This window comes from Globicephala melas, chromosome 19 (genome assembly GCF_963455315.2).
Source record: "Globicephala melas chromosome 19, mGloMel1.2, whole genome shotgun sequence".
NCBI classification, from domain to species: domain Eukaryota; kingdom Metazoa; phylum Chordata; class Mammalia; order Artiodactyla; family Delphinidae; genus Globicephala; species Globicephala melas.
This window is the reverse complement of record NC_083332.1, coordinates 49859731-49881312: the sequence shown is the minus strand read 5'-3', so window position 1 is coordinate 49881312 and position 21582 is coordinate 49859731. Positions and strand designations below refer to the sequence as shown.

Below are 21582 nucleotides of genomic sequence, written 5' to 3'. Positions count from 1 at the left end.
TAGAATTCTGGAACTGCACACACCAGTTCAAATGAAGGTTTGAGCGCTGGTTATTGTCTGGCTGTCACCAAATACCCTTTGCTTCATTCCAGCACAGGGCTCGCCCTTTCACAGGGAACCTCTGAGTCAGTCTTGAGAGCGCCGTGAACTGGCATTTAGCTTTCAGGCAGCTAATGAAAGGCCAGTTTTAATAAAGAAGGGTGATTCTTCACTTTCCCAGCACACTGTAGAAATGGAACAAAAGCATTTAAGTCACCCTGATAGTTCAGGAAGCGCCTCTGACTTTATTTAGGGTGTTGAGGGTTATATCCAGTTCCAAACCTCGCTCTTAAAAATCTTCATATAAGTGTAACAGACACACTTTTCAGGACTCAGTGATGACACATTTTCATTTTTGTGGTTAGTGATCCATGCTGTAGAGCAGACCATTACAATTCACCTCTCTTTGTAGTAGTTCTTCCCTATTGCCCACAAAGATAATCGCTGGTTAGCTTCCCACTAGCAATCTGAACTGTTAGTGCAAAACCTGCTTTCAGCTGCGTGTACAAGTTACTAAGTCTGCACTGACTTGAACCATGGTAGAATATAACAGTGCCAGAGCCCAAAGATGTGGCAGTGAGGATTGATTTTTCAGCTTAGTTAAAATAACAAAAAATGTTTCCATGGACCATCCAAATGCACATTTTTGTCATTTTCATCTTTGGCTCTACCTGCCAGTTAGATGAATTTCTTTTTACTCCAGACCCCCACCCTAGCACCCTAGAATGACTCATGCCTGCACTTCTGAAAAAGCATGTTCCTTTCTATGTAATCCACCCTATTGCTACAGCCAAGTTTAAAAATGATAGCAGTCTGTCCTCAGCCCTTCTTTGCCTTTTTCTAACTATAGTTTACTTCTCTGAAGCCAAGTTATTTAGTTTTGAAAATTATCCTGAAAATTCATAAAGTCAGCTTCTGACCACAGAAGAGAACACACTCATCAGTTTTAAATTTGTTACCCTGAAGCTTGCAAACTCCTCTGTGACTAGCTTTGAACTCACCTCCAAAGGCCAGAGGAGAGGGGTCATGGTTAATCTGTTTATACCCTGCCTCTGTATGAACATATAAATGCCATAATTTCAAAACTATAATGATTCTTTCAGAATGTTAATATATGTAAATTTTTAGAACAAAGACTATATATTTAATAAAACATTTAGAATTTTCTAAATAAATATTTTTAAAATGAAAAGGCAGATCTCCAAAAGTAAATGTAAATAATTTATATCATTTGAAGAGAAAGTAGAATGTAGCATCCAGTACAGGAACTTAATTGCAGACAAGTGCCCCATATTATTACTACTTTTATACTTTTCACACACTAGTTTTATCATTTTATCCTTTTCTGCTTTTAACCAACTACTTTGAATAGTTCAGACATTCTTTTTCTCTCTTTACCTATGGAGGTAGATCACAGAAGACATTACAGATGTTGAAACGGAGAATGGTTAATAGCAGAGATGAAAACTGAGTTCTTGCCCACCTTTTTGTGATTAGTGTTATCCTTCTCTGGTCTTTCAAAAAAATTTTTTAATAAGGCAAGTTGTATGGAGAAGAAAAAATATTACCTATTGAACTGCTAAAAACTGATCGGGACCCTAGTAATAGTTTGTTGTTTTTTTTGTTGTTGTTGTTTGTTTGTTTGTTTGTTTGTTTTTTGCGGTACGCGGGCCTCTCACTGTTGTGGCCTCTCCCATTGTGGAGCACAGGCTCCAGATGCGCAGGCTCAGCAGTCATGGCTCACGGGCCCAGCTGCTCTGCAGCATGTGGGATCTTCCCGGACCGGGGCACGAACCCGTGTCCCCTGCATCAGCAGGCGGACTCTCAACCACTGCGCCACCAGGGAAGCCCAGTAATAGTTGTAAGACAGACATTTGTCTCACCACAATAAGAATTTTAAAAATTCATTTTACGTCCATTTACAATATCATTTGTTATTCATATGTCAAGCCTGCATATTAATAACTTTTTAAAACCTAACCCTAAGTAATTTCATTTTCTTGTAGGTAATGTGCTGCTGTACAGTTCCTTGCTTTCATTCATATTCAGTAATAACCCTACAGTCTTCTTTGTCAAATATTTGCATACATTTCAGTTGTATAACTCAAATGGGCTGAACTGAAAAGCTCAGAGACTCTGGGAAACTGAGAAGAATTCCTGAAATATCTTTATTAGAAAAAATTGTCTAAAGTTATGATGAATGAAAATATCTAATGGAGGTGATGTTATGGCACAATACTAATATGTGGTGCTACAATTGCTATAATTAAAATTACATCTCACATTCCGTAGAGGATTTCAAACCAAACCATGGTGCTGGTGCATTTAAACAGTTGTAAACCCTAAGTATACAGGGAAACACTTAGACTCATTACAGGGAAATCATTTCTTTACCCTGTGATATCAGAACTGAAGGGTAAGTCTAAATCGTGAGTTGACTATCATGCTATTATTTTCAACCTCTTTTATGTGATTGTGACCTAATTGCTAGCAACCTCTCAGTAAGTTATTATGAGCTACTAAAATTTGGTATAGGACATTATTTCATTAACACAAAATCATGTTTATAATAATCTCTTGTAAACTGTAAATAGTAAGTGACTGATATGTTTCCAAATCTTTGTTATCACAGGTTTGTTTTTCCTTTGGGAAGTGGAAATGGGTAGGGCTCTTCTAAGTGGGCCAAAGTCAGACACATTTTAGTGTCACTCATAAATTAGGAAGAAAAAATAAGCCTTACTCTGAATTTCTGGGGTTGTGTCCACTTTTCTCTCTGTCCTTACCTTTTTGTCACTTGTCCTTCAGAGTTTTTTCTCCCTTCAGAATTACTCTCTAAAAAAGCTTTTTGCTCATCTCAGGTTTCTAAGCATTGGATGGAATCATAAAGCTAGTGAGAAAGTTTGAGGTACAGATAGAAAATAGGAAGGCACGAGAATCTGCTAGTAGAATGTGCTTCCTGATCTTTTTTGGATCAGAAAACCTTTTGAAATTTAATGAAAGCTATGAACTTTCCTCAGGAAAAATATACAAAACCCACATACAAATTGTAGGAGTTTCATAGCACTCCAAGATCTAAAAAATAAATGGTGAACTGTTAGCTAGGTGCCTTATGTTCTGCAACTTGGACGAGTTGATAAACTCCTTTAGGCCTCTGTTTACTCAACTGCACAATAGGTATCACAGCTCGTAGCCCCTTTTCACAGGTATATTAGGAGAGAACATGAAAATTTTCATGAAAATACTTGGAAATAAATGTGCTGTGGAACAAACCCTATTACAACAAAATGGAAAAAAACTATATACATTTTTTGTTGAATTGAAATTTTAGTAAAATAGATGTTTCCCTACCTAGTTTTAGGAGTCTTATATACAGTTGATTTCATAAACATGGTATTTTACTATAATGAGATTTTATATACGTGCGTGTGTGTGTGTGTGTGTGTGTGTGTGTCAGTAAAATGATAACACTGAATTTTCTGCTGCTTTGGTTTGGTATATTTATGTATATACCTCTCACGTTTTTGAAGCATATCTTCTGAGTATAGGAAATTAGGACTCTTGAATAGAAAGTGTTTAGGGGAAATTTTTCATATTTTGAACGATTGAGTGCTTGTGGTTGCTATGGGGTAGATGCAATGTACAATTAAAGATAATTGGATGGTTTTAGGAAAGCTCTCAAAAGCAGTTTGTATAAATGGTGGTAATCTTGTTAAATCATATTAAGATAAATCCAGAACATCAAAGTGAACAACATTACACTAAAGATTGGGGTCTTTGCGGACAGTATGAAATAGAAAAAAGAGAAAGAGGGTCTCTATAACATATTTTCTCAATGAATTTTGAGGTTTGTTGTTATTTTTTAAACTTGACTAAAGCACTATTATTTGAGAAATACCTAGCCCTTAGAGGTAAATGAACAGATATTTCTGCAGTGTTCTATCAGTATTGACAATGAACTGTGATCACTACATTGGGCTGATGTAATTTCTTTAAAATTTTCTGACATTTTAAACTCTGAAAAGTCAGGTTCTTGTTTCTAGTGCAAACTAAACTGACTTAAATTTCCCAGGATCTGTATTTTCATTTATAGCTTGCAACTATTACATTCTTACCAAAGATTATCGAGGGCATTTTCTGTAACTTTCACAATGTGGTTGGTTCTCACCCTATTTCTCAATAGAACATTGATAAACAATTGTGTGTTGAGTTGGTTTTTTTGGTTTTTTGTTTTTAACCAAATGATGTTTATTTGATGCTCATGGTGGTGAGTTTTTAAATGTTAGTATCCTTGCTGTTTTAGGATGCACATTCACAGGGTGAGGTGGTATCATGCTTGGAGAAAGGCCTGGTGAAGGAAGCAGAAGAAAGAGATCCTAAGATTCAAGTCTCTGAACTCTGCAAGAAAGCCATTCTCCGGGTGGCTGAGCTGTCCTCAGATGACTTTCACTTAGACCGGCATTTATATTTTGCCTGCCGAGATGATCGGGAACGTTTTTGTGAAAATGTGAGTCAGCTCAGAAACTGTTCTTCTTTGCTTCCTTTTCTTCCTAAATATTTTTTTTATACTTGATTCCAAAATTAAACCAACACAAGCTGTCACATGTAGAAAAGTCACTGAAATGGAAGGTGGAGTTGGTCCCAGGATAACAGAAAGTTATCTGGGTACTGGATACGGCTGCTCAGCCTTGAGGTAACATCTAGTTAACACTTGGCTTCGAACAGTCTCCATACGTTGTTTTTTCTACTCTATCTCACTTCTCAATTTCAGTTCTTGGAAGTCTGTTTTATATATAGGAATCCTATCTTACCAGGGAATCCCATTCACATATATTCCGTGGCTAAAAATTGGCCATATTACGTATTTATATTTAACTACTTTTGGCTAAGACGAAGGAAGCAACAGGTGGCTAACTTTTAAAACCAAATCCTTGGTTACTACCTGCGTACCCTATAGAAGACCTTACCAACCCTTTAGGCAGAAATAATCTCCATCTTTACCGCGAAGGACTGAGCGTGACTTGTGTACACTCCCACTCTGCCTGCTGTTTTGAATTAATAGCTTTAACTACCAGAACCACTGGTCAGAGCCAATGCTAGAGTTTTATTGACTCTAGCATAAAGTTGTAAGAAGAGAGACTCATTGACGCTTCTCTTGGTTTCCTAATTAACAGTATGTCTGGGAACACATGACAGTGTATTCAGATACCATGGGAAATTTTTTTTCATCTTTACTGCAATCGTTACTTTCTTTCAAAGGCTACTAAATTTTACAAATGGCTGAGCCATATGTTCAAAGGTAGTCATCATTATAATAATTTAACACAAAGTTCTTTATAAGATTGTGGATATTGCCCAGCGTAACTACTTAGCTAGTGATGATGATGATGTTATATTCCATCTTACAGACACAAGCTGGTGAAGGCAGAGTATATAAGTGCCTCTTTAACCATAAATTTGAAGAATCTATGAGTGAAAAAGTAAGTATTACTTTGAAACAAACCAGCACTTTATTCATTTTCTTAAAAGCTTTCTCAAATCCTCTCAAACAATATTCTTATAAACTCATACCAAAATATAAAATACTGATACAGCTTGTCCTTTTCAGGGGTAAGATACTTGGCTTTTAGTAGGAAACCAAAGCATATTTCACCTAAACCAAAAAAATTAAGCTTCTCGTGATATCTGGACTTTGGGACGCCAATGGGGAATCAATTTGGGGAGTAAAATCAGAGAATTTTATGTCAGAATTACACTGAAGCCATCCCTATGTACTCAAGAAGTTTAGACTAACCAAACCAATATGCTTCATAGATAATTAGCGATTTAATTTTTCAGCAACTGTGTCATTAAGCTTTCTCATTACTGTTAGTTCTTTGTCCCTGGATGAATGCAAGAATCTTTCATGACTTTTGAAAGTCGTTATTTTTGGCTTTGCTATCCTGTCACTTACTTTCCTGTGCGGCTGAAGAAATGTTTTTCATTTCACTTCCTTATATCATTTAGTATTGAATAATTATATTTTAAAAGTATAGTAGAATGGAGCTTCCAGAGTGTTATGTCAGTTGCCACTTTCATTCTGGTGGAATTTACTTTAGGGATATTGTTGAAGAGGAAAAGAATACTTTGTCAAGTTAATGTATTAGAATCTACCAAATATTTATGTGTTTTGGACAGTTGCTGTTGTTGCAACAATCAGCAATTCACCATAGAATTCCAGGCTTTCCTGCTCATATACCCCTGCTTCTTGCTACACTAGTTCAGCACACTTGTGCTCAATTTTAACCAAACCTAAACATAGACATTTTGGTAACCACTGCAGTTGTTTACTGTACTTGGCCATGAGCCTCTGCTTGTCTTAGAGGTACATGTGAACGGCTCAGCCTCCTGAGCGGTCTCACAGCTCCCTTGGTGCCCTCTTTTCTCAGTGTCGAGAAGCACTAACAACCCGCCAAAAGCTGATTGCCCAGGATTATAAAGTCAGTTATTCATTGGCCAAATCCTGTAAGAGTGACTTGAAGAAATACCGGTGCAACGTGGAAAACCTTCCTCGGTCCCGGGAAGCCAGGCTCTCCTACCTTCTGATGTGTCTGGAGTCAGCTGTGCATAGAGGTAAGAGTTAATTTCTTTTTATCCTTTTCGCTCCTTTTTGGATCGTCTCCTGCTATGTGGGCTCTTTTGAGTACACTTGTACCTTGTGACTCTGGAGCCTTTCTTTGTAAGCAAAACTCTAGGCTGAAGGCTTGGTATCCCTAAGTCTTATTGAAGCCCCTTCCTCTTAACTCAACAGCCCTAAATTTTGTTTTTCTTTACATCCCAGCCTTTTTAAAGTAAGGTATGTTTCTCAAATCCAATTTAAAATTTTTAAAATGCATGTCACACAGCAATTTTAGGATAGTCAGGGAAGCGTAATGATTTAGCATATGAGCTTTGGGTCAGAGAGATGTGACTTCAAATGATGGCTCTATCACCATACTAACTGCCTGGGGACCATTATTTATGTTTCTTAATCTCTCCAAACCTCATTTTTCTTATCTATAAAACAAAAATATATTACCTGTGTTGAGGAGTTCTTGTGAGGATCGAATGAGGTTTTTTGGCATAGCACGTAACATACGGTAAGTGATAAGTAAGTACTGTTATTATTCTAACAGTGTTGATATAAAGAAATTAAGCAGTGAAAGAAGGAAGGATTACCTTATAAGGTCAGACTCGGGGTCTGTTCAGTCCAAAAGTCAATCCCTGATAAAGGAACTAAGAAGGATGTATAAAAGGTCAGGGTCATTCAGAAAGAACATTTCTTAACATGGACTATAGGATGTAAAAATGAAATTTCTAGCTGTCGAATGAATGATGCTAGGACAATTGCCTTGTGATTAAAAAGTTAAGTGGAAAAAGATCAGTTGTTAAATAAAACTCAGAACTTTTTGTTGAATTTTTTTCTCATATCTGGGTAGTGAAAGACTCCTAAGCTTAAAAGCAATGGAATAGCAACCAGAGACCATGCATGTTTGGTATTCATGCAAACGAAGGACGTTTTGGAGGAAATTGGAGAATTTTGATTATGATCTGGGTGTTTGATGAAATTTTCTTGAAATGTAAAGGTGGAGATTGTTGACTACTAAAAGCATATTATAAAGCAGAATGCAAAACATCTAATTTTGGTATTTAAAAAATAGAGAGTTAATCTCCTTAAACTGCAAATTAACAGGAAACACAAAAAGACTCAGCAAATAAATGGTCAAAGGATATGAACAGATAATTCATAGAAGTTATACAGATTTTTTAATACTAAAAAGTCTGACCATGTGAGTGTTAGTAGGATGTGAAAGAACTGGAACTACACTATTGATGGGAATTTTAAATTTCTACTTTGGAAAATAGTTGGCCAGTTTCTTAAGAAGTTCCGCATACATCTAACTTATGACCCAGCTGTGTAAATCCTAGGTTACCCAAGATATATGAAAGCATATATCCATATAAACTCTTGTGTATGAATGCTCATAACAGCATATTTGTAATAGCCCAAAACTGGAAATAACCCAAATGTTCATCAGCAGTTTAAGGGATAAACGAATTGTAGTATAGCCACATAATGGAATCATATTACTTAGCAGTAAAAAGCAACGCAATGTTGATTTGTGGCTGAATCTCAAAAAATCTGAAAGAAGTCAGACAAAAAAAAAAAGAGTCCATAGCATATCTATATGAACTTCTGAAAACTGCAAACTAGTAAAATAATGTGTAGTCACAGAAAGCAGATCATTGGTTGACTGGGCATGGGGTAGGTGGGTAGAGAGGAAAGGAAAGGAGGGATTCTAAACGAACATGTGGAAGCTTTTGGAGTTGATGGTTATATGTTCGATATCTTGATTGTGGTGATGGTTTCATTGATGCGTACATATGTCAGACTTATCCAATTGTATGTTTTAAAAGCATAGTTTATTATATGTCAGTTATACCTCAGCAAAGCTGTTTTTTTTTTGGTTAAATTTCATAAGTTTTCCCAGATGGCATTGACAGCTCAAAGAAGAGTTGGGGAGCTGTAGTGAGTATTTGAAGTGAAGATTTTTCCACACGCTTAAAGGGTGTAAGCCAGTAGGGATTTTCCTGGCTTTGATTTTTACCCCAGTAGTTATCTTATTGATAAGACTTCTGTTGGCAAAACATACGCATTACTAGTTCAGTAGTATAAAATTCTGTATAAGGCAGAACACTGACAGGATAAACCCTAGTCTTTGGAGTATTAAACTCATTTTATGCTGATAAAGCTTTTGCTAAGTTCTCTGCTTTTCAGTCTAGATAATAGTATGACTGGTATATTCTAGGGAAAAACTTGTACTTTTAATATGTGGTAATATCCGATCCTGTAGCTCACCATCCATAATGTTGTGACTTAAATCCTAACAGGGCGGCAAGTGAGCAGTGAGTGCCAGGGCGAGATGTTAGATTACCGCCGCATGTTGATGGAAGACTTTTCTTTGAGCCCTGAGATCATCCTGAGCTGTCGGGGGGAGATTGAACACCACTGTTCTGGATTGCATCGAAAAGGGCGAACCCTGCATTGTCTGATGAAAGTAGTTCGGGGGGAGAAAGGGAACCTTGGAATGAACTGCCAGCAAGCGGTAAGGACAGATTTTCCGCTGCCGTTGTTAATGTTACAGTTTATCAGCCGAGGAGCCTCTTCCTGACGCTGTCCCAGCTCATTTATCTGGATCATTTGTGACATCACAGTGAACCTTAGGTATTAAGAACTAGACACAAAATACTGTTTCTTCAGGCATATCAGAGTAAAAACGTGGAATTTGCTGCAGAGCAGAAGTTTGAGCTCATAATAAATAAAAAGAGCTATACAGTAAACTTAAAGAAATAGATTAAATGCATTGTTTACTGGAGTGTTTAAAGAAGAGATATCTGGCTAGATTGTATTTACTAAGGCAAACCGGATTCTGGTAAATCAGAAAAGGTCTTCCAGCAAAAGAGAATGTGCCTCTCCCACCACTTTTGATTGAGTTGAGGCTGAAAGAGAGCTGAAATGAATTGAAACTTTCTAAGATTCTCTTCGTGTTACTGATATGCAGCATGGCATGAATTCCTGGCCTGAAGGATCAAGAAAGCATGTCGTTTTCAAAATCCCACCATCTTTTCTTGTTCAACAAGGGCAGCTGTGCATGGGAGGGTCTGTCTCTACCGCCAAACTCTACAGTCAGTTCTGTAGACATAGTTGGAAAAAATTAGTGTGCTTTGCTTGAGAAGATAAAGTTGTTCTTGATAAACTTGATAAACAGTTGAGTAACTATAGATCAGGTACATATTATAATTTAACAAAGTATTATAATAGATACAGTGCATCTGTTTCATTACCATTATCCATGTTTATTGCTTTTTACCGAATAAGAGTCTGAGCAATTTACAATACGAAATGTAACAGTGGCATCCTGTACAATGAATTCTGTGGTTTCCTATACCTTCCTTTAGGAAGCACAGAAGATAGAGTTTAGCCTTATACTCTAAATTAGAAGGTTGAGATTCTCTCCTAAGTGAAACTTCAGAAAACTGCAATTCATTAGTCTCTTATTTTTGTTGTTGGCATTTTTTATTAAAAACAGAATATTAATTGAATTTGATTTTCCTGCTAATCAGATAAAATCGTAATTTTACAGTCTGAAACACAAAATTTCCATAGAATTTTGACATGGAGTAAAATTTCATCTTAGCTTCTATTACTCACCCTGACCCAGAGTGGACAGTAACTTACACATCCCATAGTGGGGAAAATAGACAAATGTCGCCTCTTATCCAGAATACCAAACCTAGCTAGAAGGAAGCCTTCTGGATGTAGTTCCTCAGGAGCAGTCTTTGCTGGTGATTGTCCTGGGAAACTTCTGTGACAATGTGTGTGCCTGGGCCCCCGACCGAGAACGAATCAAGACATTTCATCCTTAATGCAGCATGCAAAGGGGAGGGTGGTGGTCAGGACTAAACTTATATTTTTCCTGAGGCTACACTTTGTACTAAGGTGTACAGAAAAAAGAAATTAGTCTGATTTTATTTGGAAGCATCTCGTTTACCTCCAGGGCTTTTTGAAATTTAGCTTGTTGAGAGAGAAGTAAATAGCACCCACCTCATGCTTTGTGCCCAAAAGAAAAGTGCTTCCGAAGCTAGAGGTTAGCCTCAAAAGGTAAAATACGTGGTTCTGTCCACATTAAGTTTGGCTAAGTGGGCAAGAAACACTTCATTCTGTTTTTTATGGACCTGTGGTCTTTAGCCTTTGCTCACAAAAATTGAAGATAGGTGATCCAAAGGGAGAAAGTTTTCCTTAGTCATCTACTTCATTATCCATCCTCAGTCACATGGAGGAATGTTTTGTAATAATTTGCTTTTCAAAGTTTCTTTCCTTGATACAGTAGACTTCCATATTGGTCTGTGGTTGACCATTAATTTTCCCTTGTTCTCTGCTTGGTGGTGCTTTGATTTAGTGATCTCTCAATAAATAGTAAAGCGAATAAATAGTGAAGCATAAGAATAATTATTATCTTAATGAGTATATACTCTTCCAGATACACTGTGATCATGAACTTAAATTCTTTTCAGTTATGGCTGAACAAATCTGGGCCCAGTCTCACCTAGGCTGAGGAGACTGCTGTCTATTCTCTAGACTAATTTTTTGGAAGCATTTTCTCACGTTTTCCTAAGCAATCAGGGCAGGAATAGATGTATCATCATGTAATATTTCACGTACGTAGTGTTTATTTCCCACACCGCTGTCACTGGATTCCAGAGTAGCAGTGATCCCTTGAGCCTTTGACCTCCTAGAGTCTGTAGGGCATTCACTGTCTTCTTTTAGAACCTGCAGTCTGGTACATGCACGGAGAATTCTCAAAGTTTGCCTGTCAGTCATGGATATTTAACTAAGTTCTTAGAGAAACTTCCAGACTCCCATGATGCTTATAATGTCCCTCAGAAAAAGAAGTAAATATTTTGGTCTTTGTCAGCAAATTAAAATTGGTAGTCATTTGACAGTAGTAGTAATCTTCCTACTAACTAACCACTGCATTTTGAAGCTTCTCCAGATTGCACCGAGAATTGGTATAAGTAAGTTCCATCCCAGAATATTAGATATCTTTCATACTTCTCTCATCTTGATTGTTGACTTCTTTTAGGAGAGACAAAATTGGGTTTTTCTTTTGATCTTTGTTCTCTGATCAAGTGTGTGATGGGGTCAGTGCTTTCATATGAGCCTCTATAGGATTGTAGGTCAAACGTATGAGGATCAGACAAGGCTCCTACAGAGGCTAAATCAATGACACAAAAAGGGCTCCAATTCTTTAACTTGGAACAAAAGGAACCCCAACCAGAAGCACCGTAGTTTTCAGATTTGCTTTGTGTTATTTAAGATTCCCACCCCAAACACCATCTGCTGCCCATCTGTAGTAATAATGATCTTTTACATCTGTAAAATGCTTTGCAGCTTACACAACCTTCTATATATTATTCTTCCTTATAATTCTTTGCAGTTAAAGAAACTGGAACTTAGAGGTTAATCAACTTGCCTTTGTTCTCAAAGCTAGTATCTGGCAGAGACAGAACTATTAATAGAACTCAGGTTGTCTCATCCTTGATTTAGAGCTTTTTCATCTGTGCCCCGACTGCTTTCTCCTCAGACAGGAAAAAAGAATCTGAGGCACATCTTATCATGCTTTCACTTTATTCTATGACAGAGTGTGGACCAAGCAAAAGTAAATGTTAAAGAATATATCCTCATTTTCAACTGCATAGTGACAAGTATTTTTCTGTATTACTTGTAATGAACAAGCTCTGGTTCATCTCTTGGTTATATAAAAAATAGTTGAGGAAAAATAGGAAATTATAAATAATATTCTTGTTTTTTGTAATTGGTATTTCTTGCAACTGAAATCTCACATCTCTTTTTAATAAAGCAGAGTATACTTGTTTTATGCCATTGTCTTTGCAGCAAAATTCAAATTCTAGATTTTTAAGACCAAATTAGATCTCTAACTGGAAACGTCTTCTGTTTGCTCTTCTCCACTCAACTCTGCCTTGGCACTGAGTGTCAGATTTAGTAATTTGATTAACAGATGTGAGGAAAGAGGCAGCTTTTATATTGTAAGGTCCTCTTGTTTTGCACACATCCAGGGATGGTTCAGACAGGTAGGCAAGCTATACCTACAATGAGTTAAACAGAAAAACTTGCAAAGTAGAGGAACTAGTTGGAAAGTATTTGACAAGAGCCGTTGAGCTTGGCCAGTGACAATTGTAGTACCTTGTTAAGAGTACATTGTGATATACCAGACTGAGAACTGATTGAAGACATGACGTTGCTCATCCTAGATGTATAAGTGACTTTCTTTCTTCCTTCTTAATTTTTCTTAATCCAGCTTCAAACACTGATTCAGGAGACTGACCCTGGTGCAGATTACCGCATTGATAGAGCTTTGAATGAAGCTTGTGAATCTGTAATACAGACAGCCTGCAAACACATAAGATCCGGAGACCCAATGTAGGTTATCTTACTTGTGGTATTGTATTGTATTTGGCAGTGCAGCATGGGGAATATATCCCCAAATGACTTTCAGACGGTTTAGCAACTTAACTGAAATTTTGTTAAGCAGGAACACATACCAGCTTTTGTTAAAACTAGTATTGGGATGGAGACTTGGGCTCTGCCTCATCCATGATGTAGAGAACCTAGACCCAGCATTGTGATGATGTGTGTTGACAGTGACTGAGCATATACAGTCCTAGACATTAGGTCACTGAATAATCCTACTTAATGGTCAAATAAAAATCGGAGAAAAAACTCACAGGATAAAATGAAGCATGCTTTGGCTCTGTACTTTTCATCCTATGTGTATATTGTCTCATATGCATTGGCAACTTGATAATTATTAGAGAGTAATTAATTATAATTGAAATAAAGCACAAAATGTGGTGGTTGGAGGGGGTAATCATGGACAAAATGAACTCTGAAGTTATATCCAAGATCTAGGAAAGCTGTAAAATGCTGTAATAAAGCATTTGAGCCTCATGTATTGGTTTTTTTCCATATGATGTGCAAACAGCTCTTAAAACCAGGTTGCAAGTAAGAACAGGTTTTCCATTCTGCAAAAATCTTTATAGCCTGCAGCTGACCGTACCCAACTGTGTGAAACAAATGCAGTCCATGTTTCTCATCATTCTCCTGTGCATATACTCCAGATGTTCATGCTGTGGTAGGAGGTTAAAAAAAAGATCTTCTTCCTTGAAGCTCTTTGTATGGTTGGTGGAGGTAGACAAACACTCTTAAGACTGATTAAGACTATTTACCAATATGAAAATAACTGTGTCAACTATTAAGGGAGCAGGGGAGAGGGAGGAAGGAGGGAACTGCTACAGATTAAATAGATTTGAGATACTGTCAGTTAAATGCAGGTTATGGACCTTTTCTGGGTCCTGTTTTGAACAAACGTGAAAAGGCATGAGATAATTGGAAAAATTTGAAAGCTGACAGGATATTTCATGATATTAAGGATTTTTAGATTTACTTCTTTGGTGGATAATGGTATTATGTTTTCATATTATAGAGAAACATGCTGAAGTATAATATTTACAAATGAAATGATAGGGTATCTGGGATTTATTTCAAAATATTAGCAAGGAGGGTATAGGGTTAAAACAAACTTTGTCTTAAAGCTATGGGAAGGGAAGATGGATATTATATGATTCTCTACTTTTGTATGGTTGGAAGTTTCTCATAATAAACAGTTAAATATACAGCAGCTGCACACAGCTCTTGTGTAAGCTGAGTCCTGAGTGCTAAGTGGCTCTAAAGTTGATAGAAGGCATAAGCACTGTTAGGTTGAGTTAATTTGAGTGATTCTCAGGAAAGTAAGTCCCTGATTGCCCTAGGAAAATAGCTAAATGGCTTTTTCTGCAGACCAAGCAATACTGGTGTGAGAGTTCTGAATCCATTGTCAGAACTTTCTCTAGTTACAATTTCACCCCTGTTTTATGCCCAGGATCCTCTCGTGCCTGATGGAACATTTATACACAGAAAAAATGGTGGAAGATTGTGAACACCGTCTCTTAGAGCTGCAATATTTCATCTCCCGTGATTGGAAGTGAGTATTTTGTTTTGTTTGGTTGGGGGGTTTTTCTGGCCACGCGGCATGTGAGATCCTAGTTCCCTGACCAGGGATCGAACCTGTGCCCCCTGCATTGGAAGCGCAGAGGCTTAAGCACTGGAAGTGAGTATTTTGAAGCCATAGTAAGCCATAGTAAGGTAAGTGAGTATTTTGAAGCCATAGTAAGCCATAGTAAGGTAAGCCTCAACAGGAGCCTGTTCTCCTGTGTAGTCACTATCCCTTGTATTTTTAAAAAATAATCAGTAGGGCTTCCCTGGTGGCGCAGTGGTTGAGAGTCTGCCTGCCGATGCAGGGGACACGGGTTCGTGCCCCAGTCCGGGAAGATCCCACATGCCGCGGAGCGGCTAGACCCGTGAGCCGTGGCCGCTGAGCCTGCACGGGCCGGAGCCTGTGCTCCGCAATGGGAGAGGCCACAACAGTGAGAGGCCCGCGTACCACAAAAAAGAAATAATAATAATAATCAGTAGTAATTTGTTTTTGTTAAGTTGTGGGATAGCTGACACTCTAATCTCCAGAAAAATCTCTTTCTTGCTTTCAGAACAGTATCTAAAAGCAGAGACAGCCCCAGGTCTGTTCCCAAGTGGCCCCATTAACTACTACATTGAAAGTCAGGGTCCAGTGTTTCTGATACCACAAACGTCTATCTAGAAAGAACTTGGGCAGCGGTGGGGCAGCAGAAGCATCTTCAGATATGTCTCTTATAGTGATTTTTATTTTTATTGATTTGTCCTGGGTATGGGAGTTTGCTTTATTTCTTTTACTATTCAAAGTTATTGAATTTATTCTGTCTTAAGAAGCTCTTCTCGGTAAATGACAACTTGATTCTCTTTTCATCCTGTTAGCCAGAAAAAAGGGAGGAGGTAGATGAAATAGAAGTATATCTCTTATAGTCAGAATAACTGTTTATTGGCTGCAATCCCTCCCTCTTTCCATGTCTTATTTTCTCTTCCCACCTCCAGACCAGGCTGTTCCTCCTGCCTCCCAAGTTCAGCTGCTTCCTGATTGTTTTAAGCCACTGTACTTTGGTCATTAATTATTTTTCTGGTGATTAATATATGTTTTACCCCCATACTTTACTGGAAAAAGATTACTTGAAGACTCAGTGTGTCTATTTCTGTTTCCTCAAGTTAACTCTTGAAAAGACTTCAGAAACTTGGGTGGGAATTTCCCTGTGCTTACTCTAGCTATCTAAACCGAAATAACAGACTGTTTACTGAGTTTATTACCTTAAAAAAGTATGTTTTTTCCTCTCCTGTAATTCCTTCATCCATGATCAAAGGATGCTTTCCAATCTTTAAAGCTACTTAAATATTAGCCTTTTTCCTCCCATTAAGTAGCCCTCCCCCAAGGTTGATAGTATAATATAGACAGAGTGAAGTATCCATTGGTCTGATTTGGAGAGGCAGCAGGCTCGTCACCTAATCCACTGTCTCCAGAGTCAAAGTTAAATGTCAAGTTTTTTTAATTGATAAGCATGTTCAGGTAAACTAAAAATATAACTGCCTTACCTTGCATGGGAAAAAGAACTGGAACAGTTTTACTAGAAAAGAACTTGAGGAGGAGACGGTTTATGTTGTCCTTTCCTGATCTTAATGAACCTAGTATATCAGGTAAGATTGACTTTTACTCACAGAAAAAGTACTGAGTAAAAGTTGTGAATTGCCTGGTGATTGCTACAACCCTTGTCTCATTTCAGCTAGGGCATGTTAATGCTGAGTCTATTATTGTAATGTTGTGTGCCTTACATTGGGAAGATACCATCTTTTTTTTTTTTTTTTTGCGGTACGCGGGCCTCTCACTGTTGTGGCCTCTCCCGTTGCGGAGCACAGGCTCCGGACGCGCAGGCTTAGCGGCCATGGCTCACGGGCCCAGCCGCTCCGCAGCATGTGGGATCTTCCCGGACCGGGGCACGAACCCATGTCCCCTGCATCGGCAGGCGGACTCTCAACCACTGCGCCACCAGGGAAGCCCGCGAAGATACCATCTTTGAGGCAGAACTTAAATCTTCTATATTAAGGATTAACAAACTTCTACAGATTAACCACTGTGTGTTCATGAAGAACAAAATTCAGGAATGTACTTGTGCTCACCTGCCGTCTCCATTCCCCTAGAAGTGATTGTCAACGGGTACACAAACAAGCACCTTGCAGAAACCCTTAGCATGTCTTGGGAGGAAAGGTATAGTAAGAGTGGTTATCTCTTAACTCTTAACCTTATAGGCTGGACCCTGTCTTATACCGCAAATGCCAGGGAGATGCATCTCGTCTTTGCCACACCCACGGTTGGAATGAAACCAGTGAACTTATGCCTCCTGGAGCTGTGTTCTCATGCTTATACCGACATGCCTACCGCACTGAGGAACAGGGCAGGAGGGTATGCACTCAATATTGACTTCATTTCTTCCTGTCGTCATTTAATTCATTTGCTGTGAATTGTTGTGATTCCTATCATCCTAGGAAAACTTTGTTAGTATATCTGGCGAGGAGGGGTTGCTGCACTACTAGAAGCTTCTTCAGTGAGTGTACATAGAATTGTTCTACCAGCTTCCTTCCATCTGATTTTATGTTTTTAACAAAATGAGGGGACATTTCCAGTTTTTCTTAAAATTACCAAAATCTAAATCACAAGTAGACAAATGCCGCTACCCTAACTGTATTTAGCGTTAAAGATCCATTAGAAGCTCTTAGCCAAGGTGTAAATGGTTTTTAGGCTTCTGCCCTTGGCAGCAGAGCCCATAGTGCGTGTATTGGTGAGGCCCCTCAGACAGCACACGCGTTGGAGCTACACCCTCCACGCCCCACTCCCTTGGTGTTTGTCTGCCCTGAGTACTGCCTCTTGTTGGGATGTTCGTGTCTGCCTGGCTCTCAGGTGACATTTGTTGCCTTCTGGTCCCGTACTGACATGCTACTTGCTCTCCAGGGTGGCCTTTTTAAGCCTTCTGAGATAACTCTATTGCATTTCAGCCCTGCATTTGTTACAGAAAATATAGATGGTATTATTTCACAGGCATGTTTGCAAATACCCCTTCTGAGCTTAATGCAAAAGTCTGACTGTTTAGGATTCGGAATGAGGAGACTCAGAAAGAAATGTCATACTTTAGTTACTGCAGTATTAACCCAGTTTTTATATTGCTACGTAAGAAAATATGGAAATTTGTTGTTACTTTTTTCTTCGTATAATGAGCCTGTCATTAATCACAGGAGCTCCTAAATCCTAGCGTCTTGGTAGTCACTATAGTAGGAGGTTCCTTGTCTTTGTAAATAAAGAAAGAGTTGGAATCTGGTATGCTGTCCTTTTAAAAAATAGGCTTCTTTTAAAAATCGAGGTTAAAGTCACAACATAAAGTTAATCATTTTAGAAGGAAAAATTCAGTGGCATTTAGTACATTCACAAAGTTGTGCAACCACCACCTCTGTCTACTTCCAAAATATTTCCATGTCTCTGAAAGGAAACTCCTGTGCCGATTAAGCAGTTACTCTCTATACCCACCGTACCTCCCTCCAGATGTGTTGGCTCTTTTAGGAGGAGAGGCTGACTGTACCTGTCAATGACAGCTTTCTCACAACTCTCCCCAAAATATTAGTTTTAATATGTTTGACCCTCTGCTTAATTCTCATTAACTTATCTAGAAGAGTCGGGTTCTGACCTGAAGTAACTCTCACCTTGTTCCGAGTTTAGGTAAATTTGAACTCAGTTCTCCTCACCCAAGTGTTTATTCTCTCTTGAATCAGACCCAGTATTCCACTCTACATTCATAGAGTAGTGGCAAATTAATTTTCCTGAACAAAAACCTCTCTACCTCATCTGAACAAATCCAGTTCATTTTTTAATTGAAGTATAGTTGACTTACAATATTATATTAGTTTCAGGTGTACAGCATAGTGATTCAGTCCTAATTCACTTTTATCAGGATACTCTGAGAAAAGAATATTGTTTCATACAGTATATATATTAGAAAATGCCTAATGTATTTATAATCACATTCCTAGAGATAAAGGTGTTTAGAAACCTTATAGAACATTCAATTTTTATTCTGGAAGAGATTCGAGGCTTAAAGTTTCGTTCAAATAACTGTCAACTTATTTGTTATTTTCCTGACAATGGATTTGTTCTATCTGGTGTCTTTTGGTTTTGGTACCTTTGAAGTATTTTGCTTATTATTTCTCATGTAGCTCTCACGGGAATGCCGAGCTGAAGTCCAGAGGATTCTACACCAGCGTGCCATGGACGTTAAGCTGGATCCTGCCCTTCAGGATAAGTGCCTGATTGATCTGGGGAAATGGTGCAGTGAAAAAACAGAGACTGGACAGGTAGGTGACAAAGCTACCTATTTATGGTGCAGTAATAATAATAATGTTCATGATTAACATTTTATGTCGACTACAAACACCGTAAAATCCATCTCCATCAGCTTCACAGGTGTGTGATTTGTTATATTAGTCACTGTTCTTCCTATAAGAAATCCTGAGGAAAATGTTCTCTTTGGTCTCTATAACTGTACTTTTCCTAAGCAGTTAGTTTGTTTGAATGTTATGGTTATTATGGTTTGTAATTGATTGTTTTCCCTCTTTGTGCTGCCTCTTAAAAAGCCTCGAGCCAAAGATATGGCGTGCCTCTCGCAGGTGTATTAGATTTTGTGGTAGGCATTTTGTGTACTAACTTACTACTGGCTTCATTCCACTTTCCTTAACATATTTTCTTTTTCCTTTCTCTTTTTTACTCATTTTTAATTGATTTTATCTTGCCCTTCTTTTTTTTTCTTTTCTCATTTTTGTAAGCTACATTAGGTCCTTTTGAGGGAAGGCAGAGTATAAATATATACATCGATATGTGAATACTGATATGCATGAATAGTACGCTTGCCCTACGACAGTCCTAGAAGAGATGTAGAAATGGAATTATTTTTTCCATTTAGTAATTGATACACTTGAGGCTCAGAGAAATGAAGGGTATTGACTTAACTTACCTTGAGCTCAGGTCTAATCCTAGCCAGGCATTTGTTCCATTTTATTATAACCTCTCCGTACAGGGAAGTGTAGAAAAGGAGCAACCCCAAGAATTAATGTGCATGCTATAAATGGTTTCTTAGGATTTTGTGCCTAGTTAAAAAAAAAAAAAAAAAAAGATACGTTGTTGCATTCTAGCAAATTAGGTGGGAAGGTATCTTGTCTTTTAGATCAAGGCAGAGGAACCATGCAGTGAGGAATAGCTACTTATTTAAAGGCCCATTAATACTAGAAGGAGGCATGAACGGTTCCATTTGTACCACTCCAAAACACCCTCTGGGATTAAACTAATGAAAGTCACATGTGCAGGAATTGGACATTTTTTAAAAGCAACATGATGCCTGCTCAGATCTGTTGGGCCTGGGAATATCATTTTCAGCAGTCTGTTTCCTGGGCCTGCTACAGTTCTGTCGAGTTTATTGTTAGGAAATGCCATATAGTTTAGCTTGCTGTTGCCTCTGTCTAATGAAACAAGGGATATAGTCATATGGAATCCCATGAAACAGTTTCCTTTCATACGCCCTGTAAAGTAACAGTGAGAAAGCTGCACTACATTACAGCCCATCCCTGTGAAGCTAACTTAGGAAAGGAGTCCATGAGTGGAATTTTTCCCTTAGCTATTTATCTCCTCCCAAAAGTTGTATGCATTTTCCTTTAGGGTCCCCACCCCCCACTCCCTTTCTGGCTCTTGTATGATTCCCACAATCCTTCTCCTCGCTTCCCATTCTAATTCTGAAACAGAGATTCTTGCAGAATAGTCAGTAAGTTAAACTTGATCCTTTAACAGAGCCCTTTGCTGAGAAATAGCTGTTCGTGTTCTTTGGGAAAGTAAGCTAATGTAAAACTTAAAACCTCTAAGTCCCTAAAAGGAATAGCAATAGACTGATGTTACAAGGTAACTCCAGCTCAGTTTCCAAAGCCCAGGTAAGATAGCTTTTAGATACTCAAACCCTAGTGTGCTCACTTGTTTTACAGTTACCCTCAGAGGATCCTTTTATGTGGGTTAGGGTTAGAATCCCAGATTTGATTTGCAGGAGCTATCAGCTCTCTACTGTGTTTCAGACCCTGAAACTGGGTCCCAACTTACTTGCCCACGAAGAGTCGTAGAACGTGCTGTGTCTTTCACTGTGAATATTTTGTCCAACGATAATTATCAAAATGCAGATTAGCAAGGTGTTGACGGAATGGAGTAACGGCCTGATGAGATTTTTAGACTCTGAGGACACCTGAACATTGATTCTTGTTGGACTTATCAGTTTGGCCTTCTGGAGGATTTGCATGGCGGTTGTACCCCCTTGACCCTCTTAACCACCCTGATACATCAAATAATCATCTTTTCGAAAATCCCAGTTTGGGGACTCAAATAAAGCTCTAGCATTCTGTTCAGTGAAGTTGTTTAAAAGAAAAGAAAAGCAAGACCACTGAAAAGGAAGTGGACACTGGTGTCTCATCTACCCTTGACTATTTATATAACTGACAGGTGCTAAGAGAGTGCCTTTTCATTTGCAGGAGCTTGAATGCCTCCAGGATCATCTTGATGACTTGGCTGTAGAGTGCAGAGATATAGTCGGCAACCTCACCGAGTTAGAATCCGAGGTAAGCAGTTTGCAGCTCATGGAAGGAGAGTGCCCTGTCGGCAGCTTTTCTTTTCTTCTTAGTTCTTTTGTTTCAAGACTCTTGAGAATTCAGATTCCCTGTAGAACAAAAGAAACCTTGTCAGATTCTCTGTTTGCTTTTTAAAGATGAATATCATGATGCTTCTTGAACCCCTTTCCTCATTTCTGTAGCTAAACACTGCATTTAGCCCTTCGGTTTTCTTCATAAATTAGAATCATCACAGTGACAAGACCAATCTTTTTTCCCCCTTTAAGAAAAGATAACAGCTATACTTCACA

General features: G+C 38.3%; 1 protein-coding gene across 1 annotated transcript in view; it reads left to right on the top strand.

The window, feature by feature from the left end:
- The window catches only part of GLG1 (golgi glycoprotein 1), a 148099-nt gene that overhangs the window by 100563 nt on the left and 25954 nt on the right, over positions 1-21582 (top strand). The window contains exons 5-13 of the mRNA XM_030863363.2: positions 4340-4543; positions 5445-5516; positions 6465-6648; positions 8947-9161; positions 12936-13057; positions 14556-14657; positions 16901-17054; positions 18854-18991; positions 21197-21283. Of these exons, the coding sequence (XP_030719223.2) occupies positions 4340-4543; positions 5445-5516; positions 6465-6648; positions 8947-9161; positions 12936-13057; positions 14556-14657; positions 16901-17054; positions 18854-18991; positions 21197-21283 (1278 nt within the window). The remainder of the gene's footprint in view (positions 1-4339; positions 4544-5444; positions 5517-6464; positions 6649-8946; positions 9162-12935; positions 13058-14555; positions 14658-16900; positions 17055-18853; positions 18992-21196; positions 21284-21582) is intronic.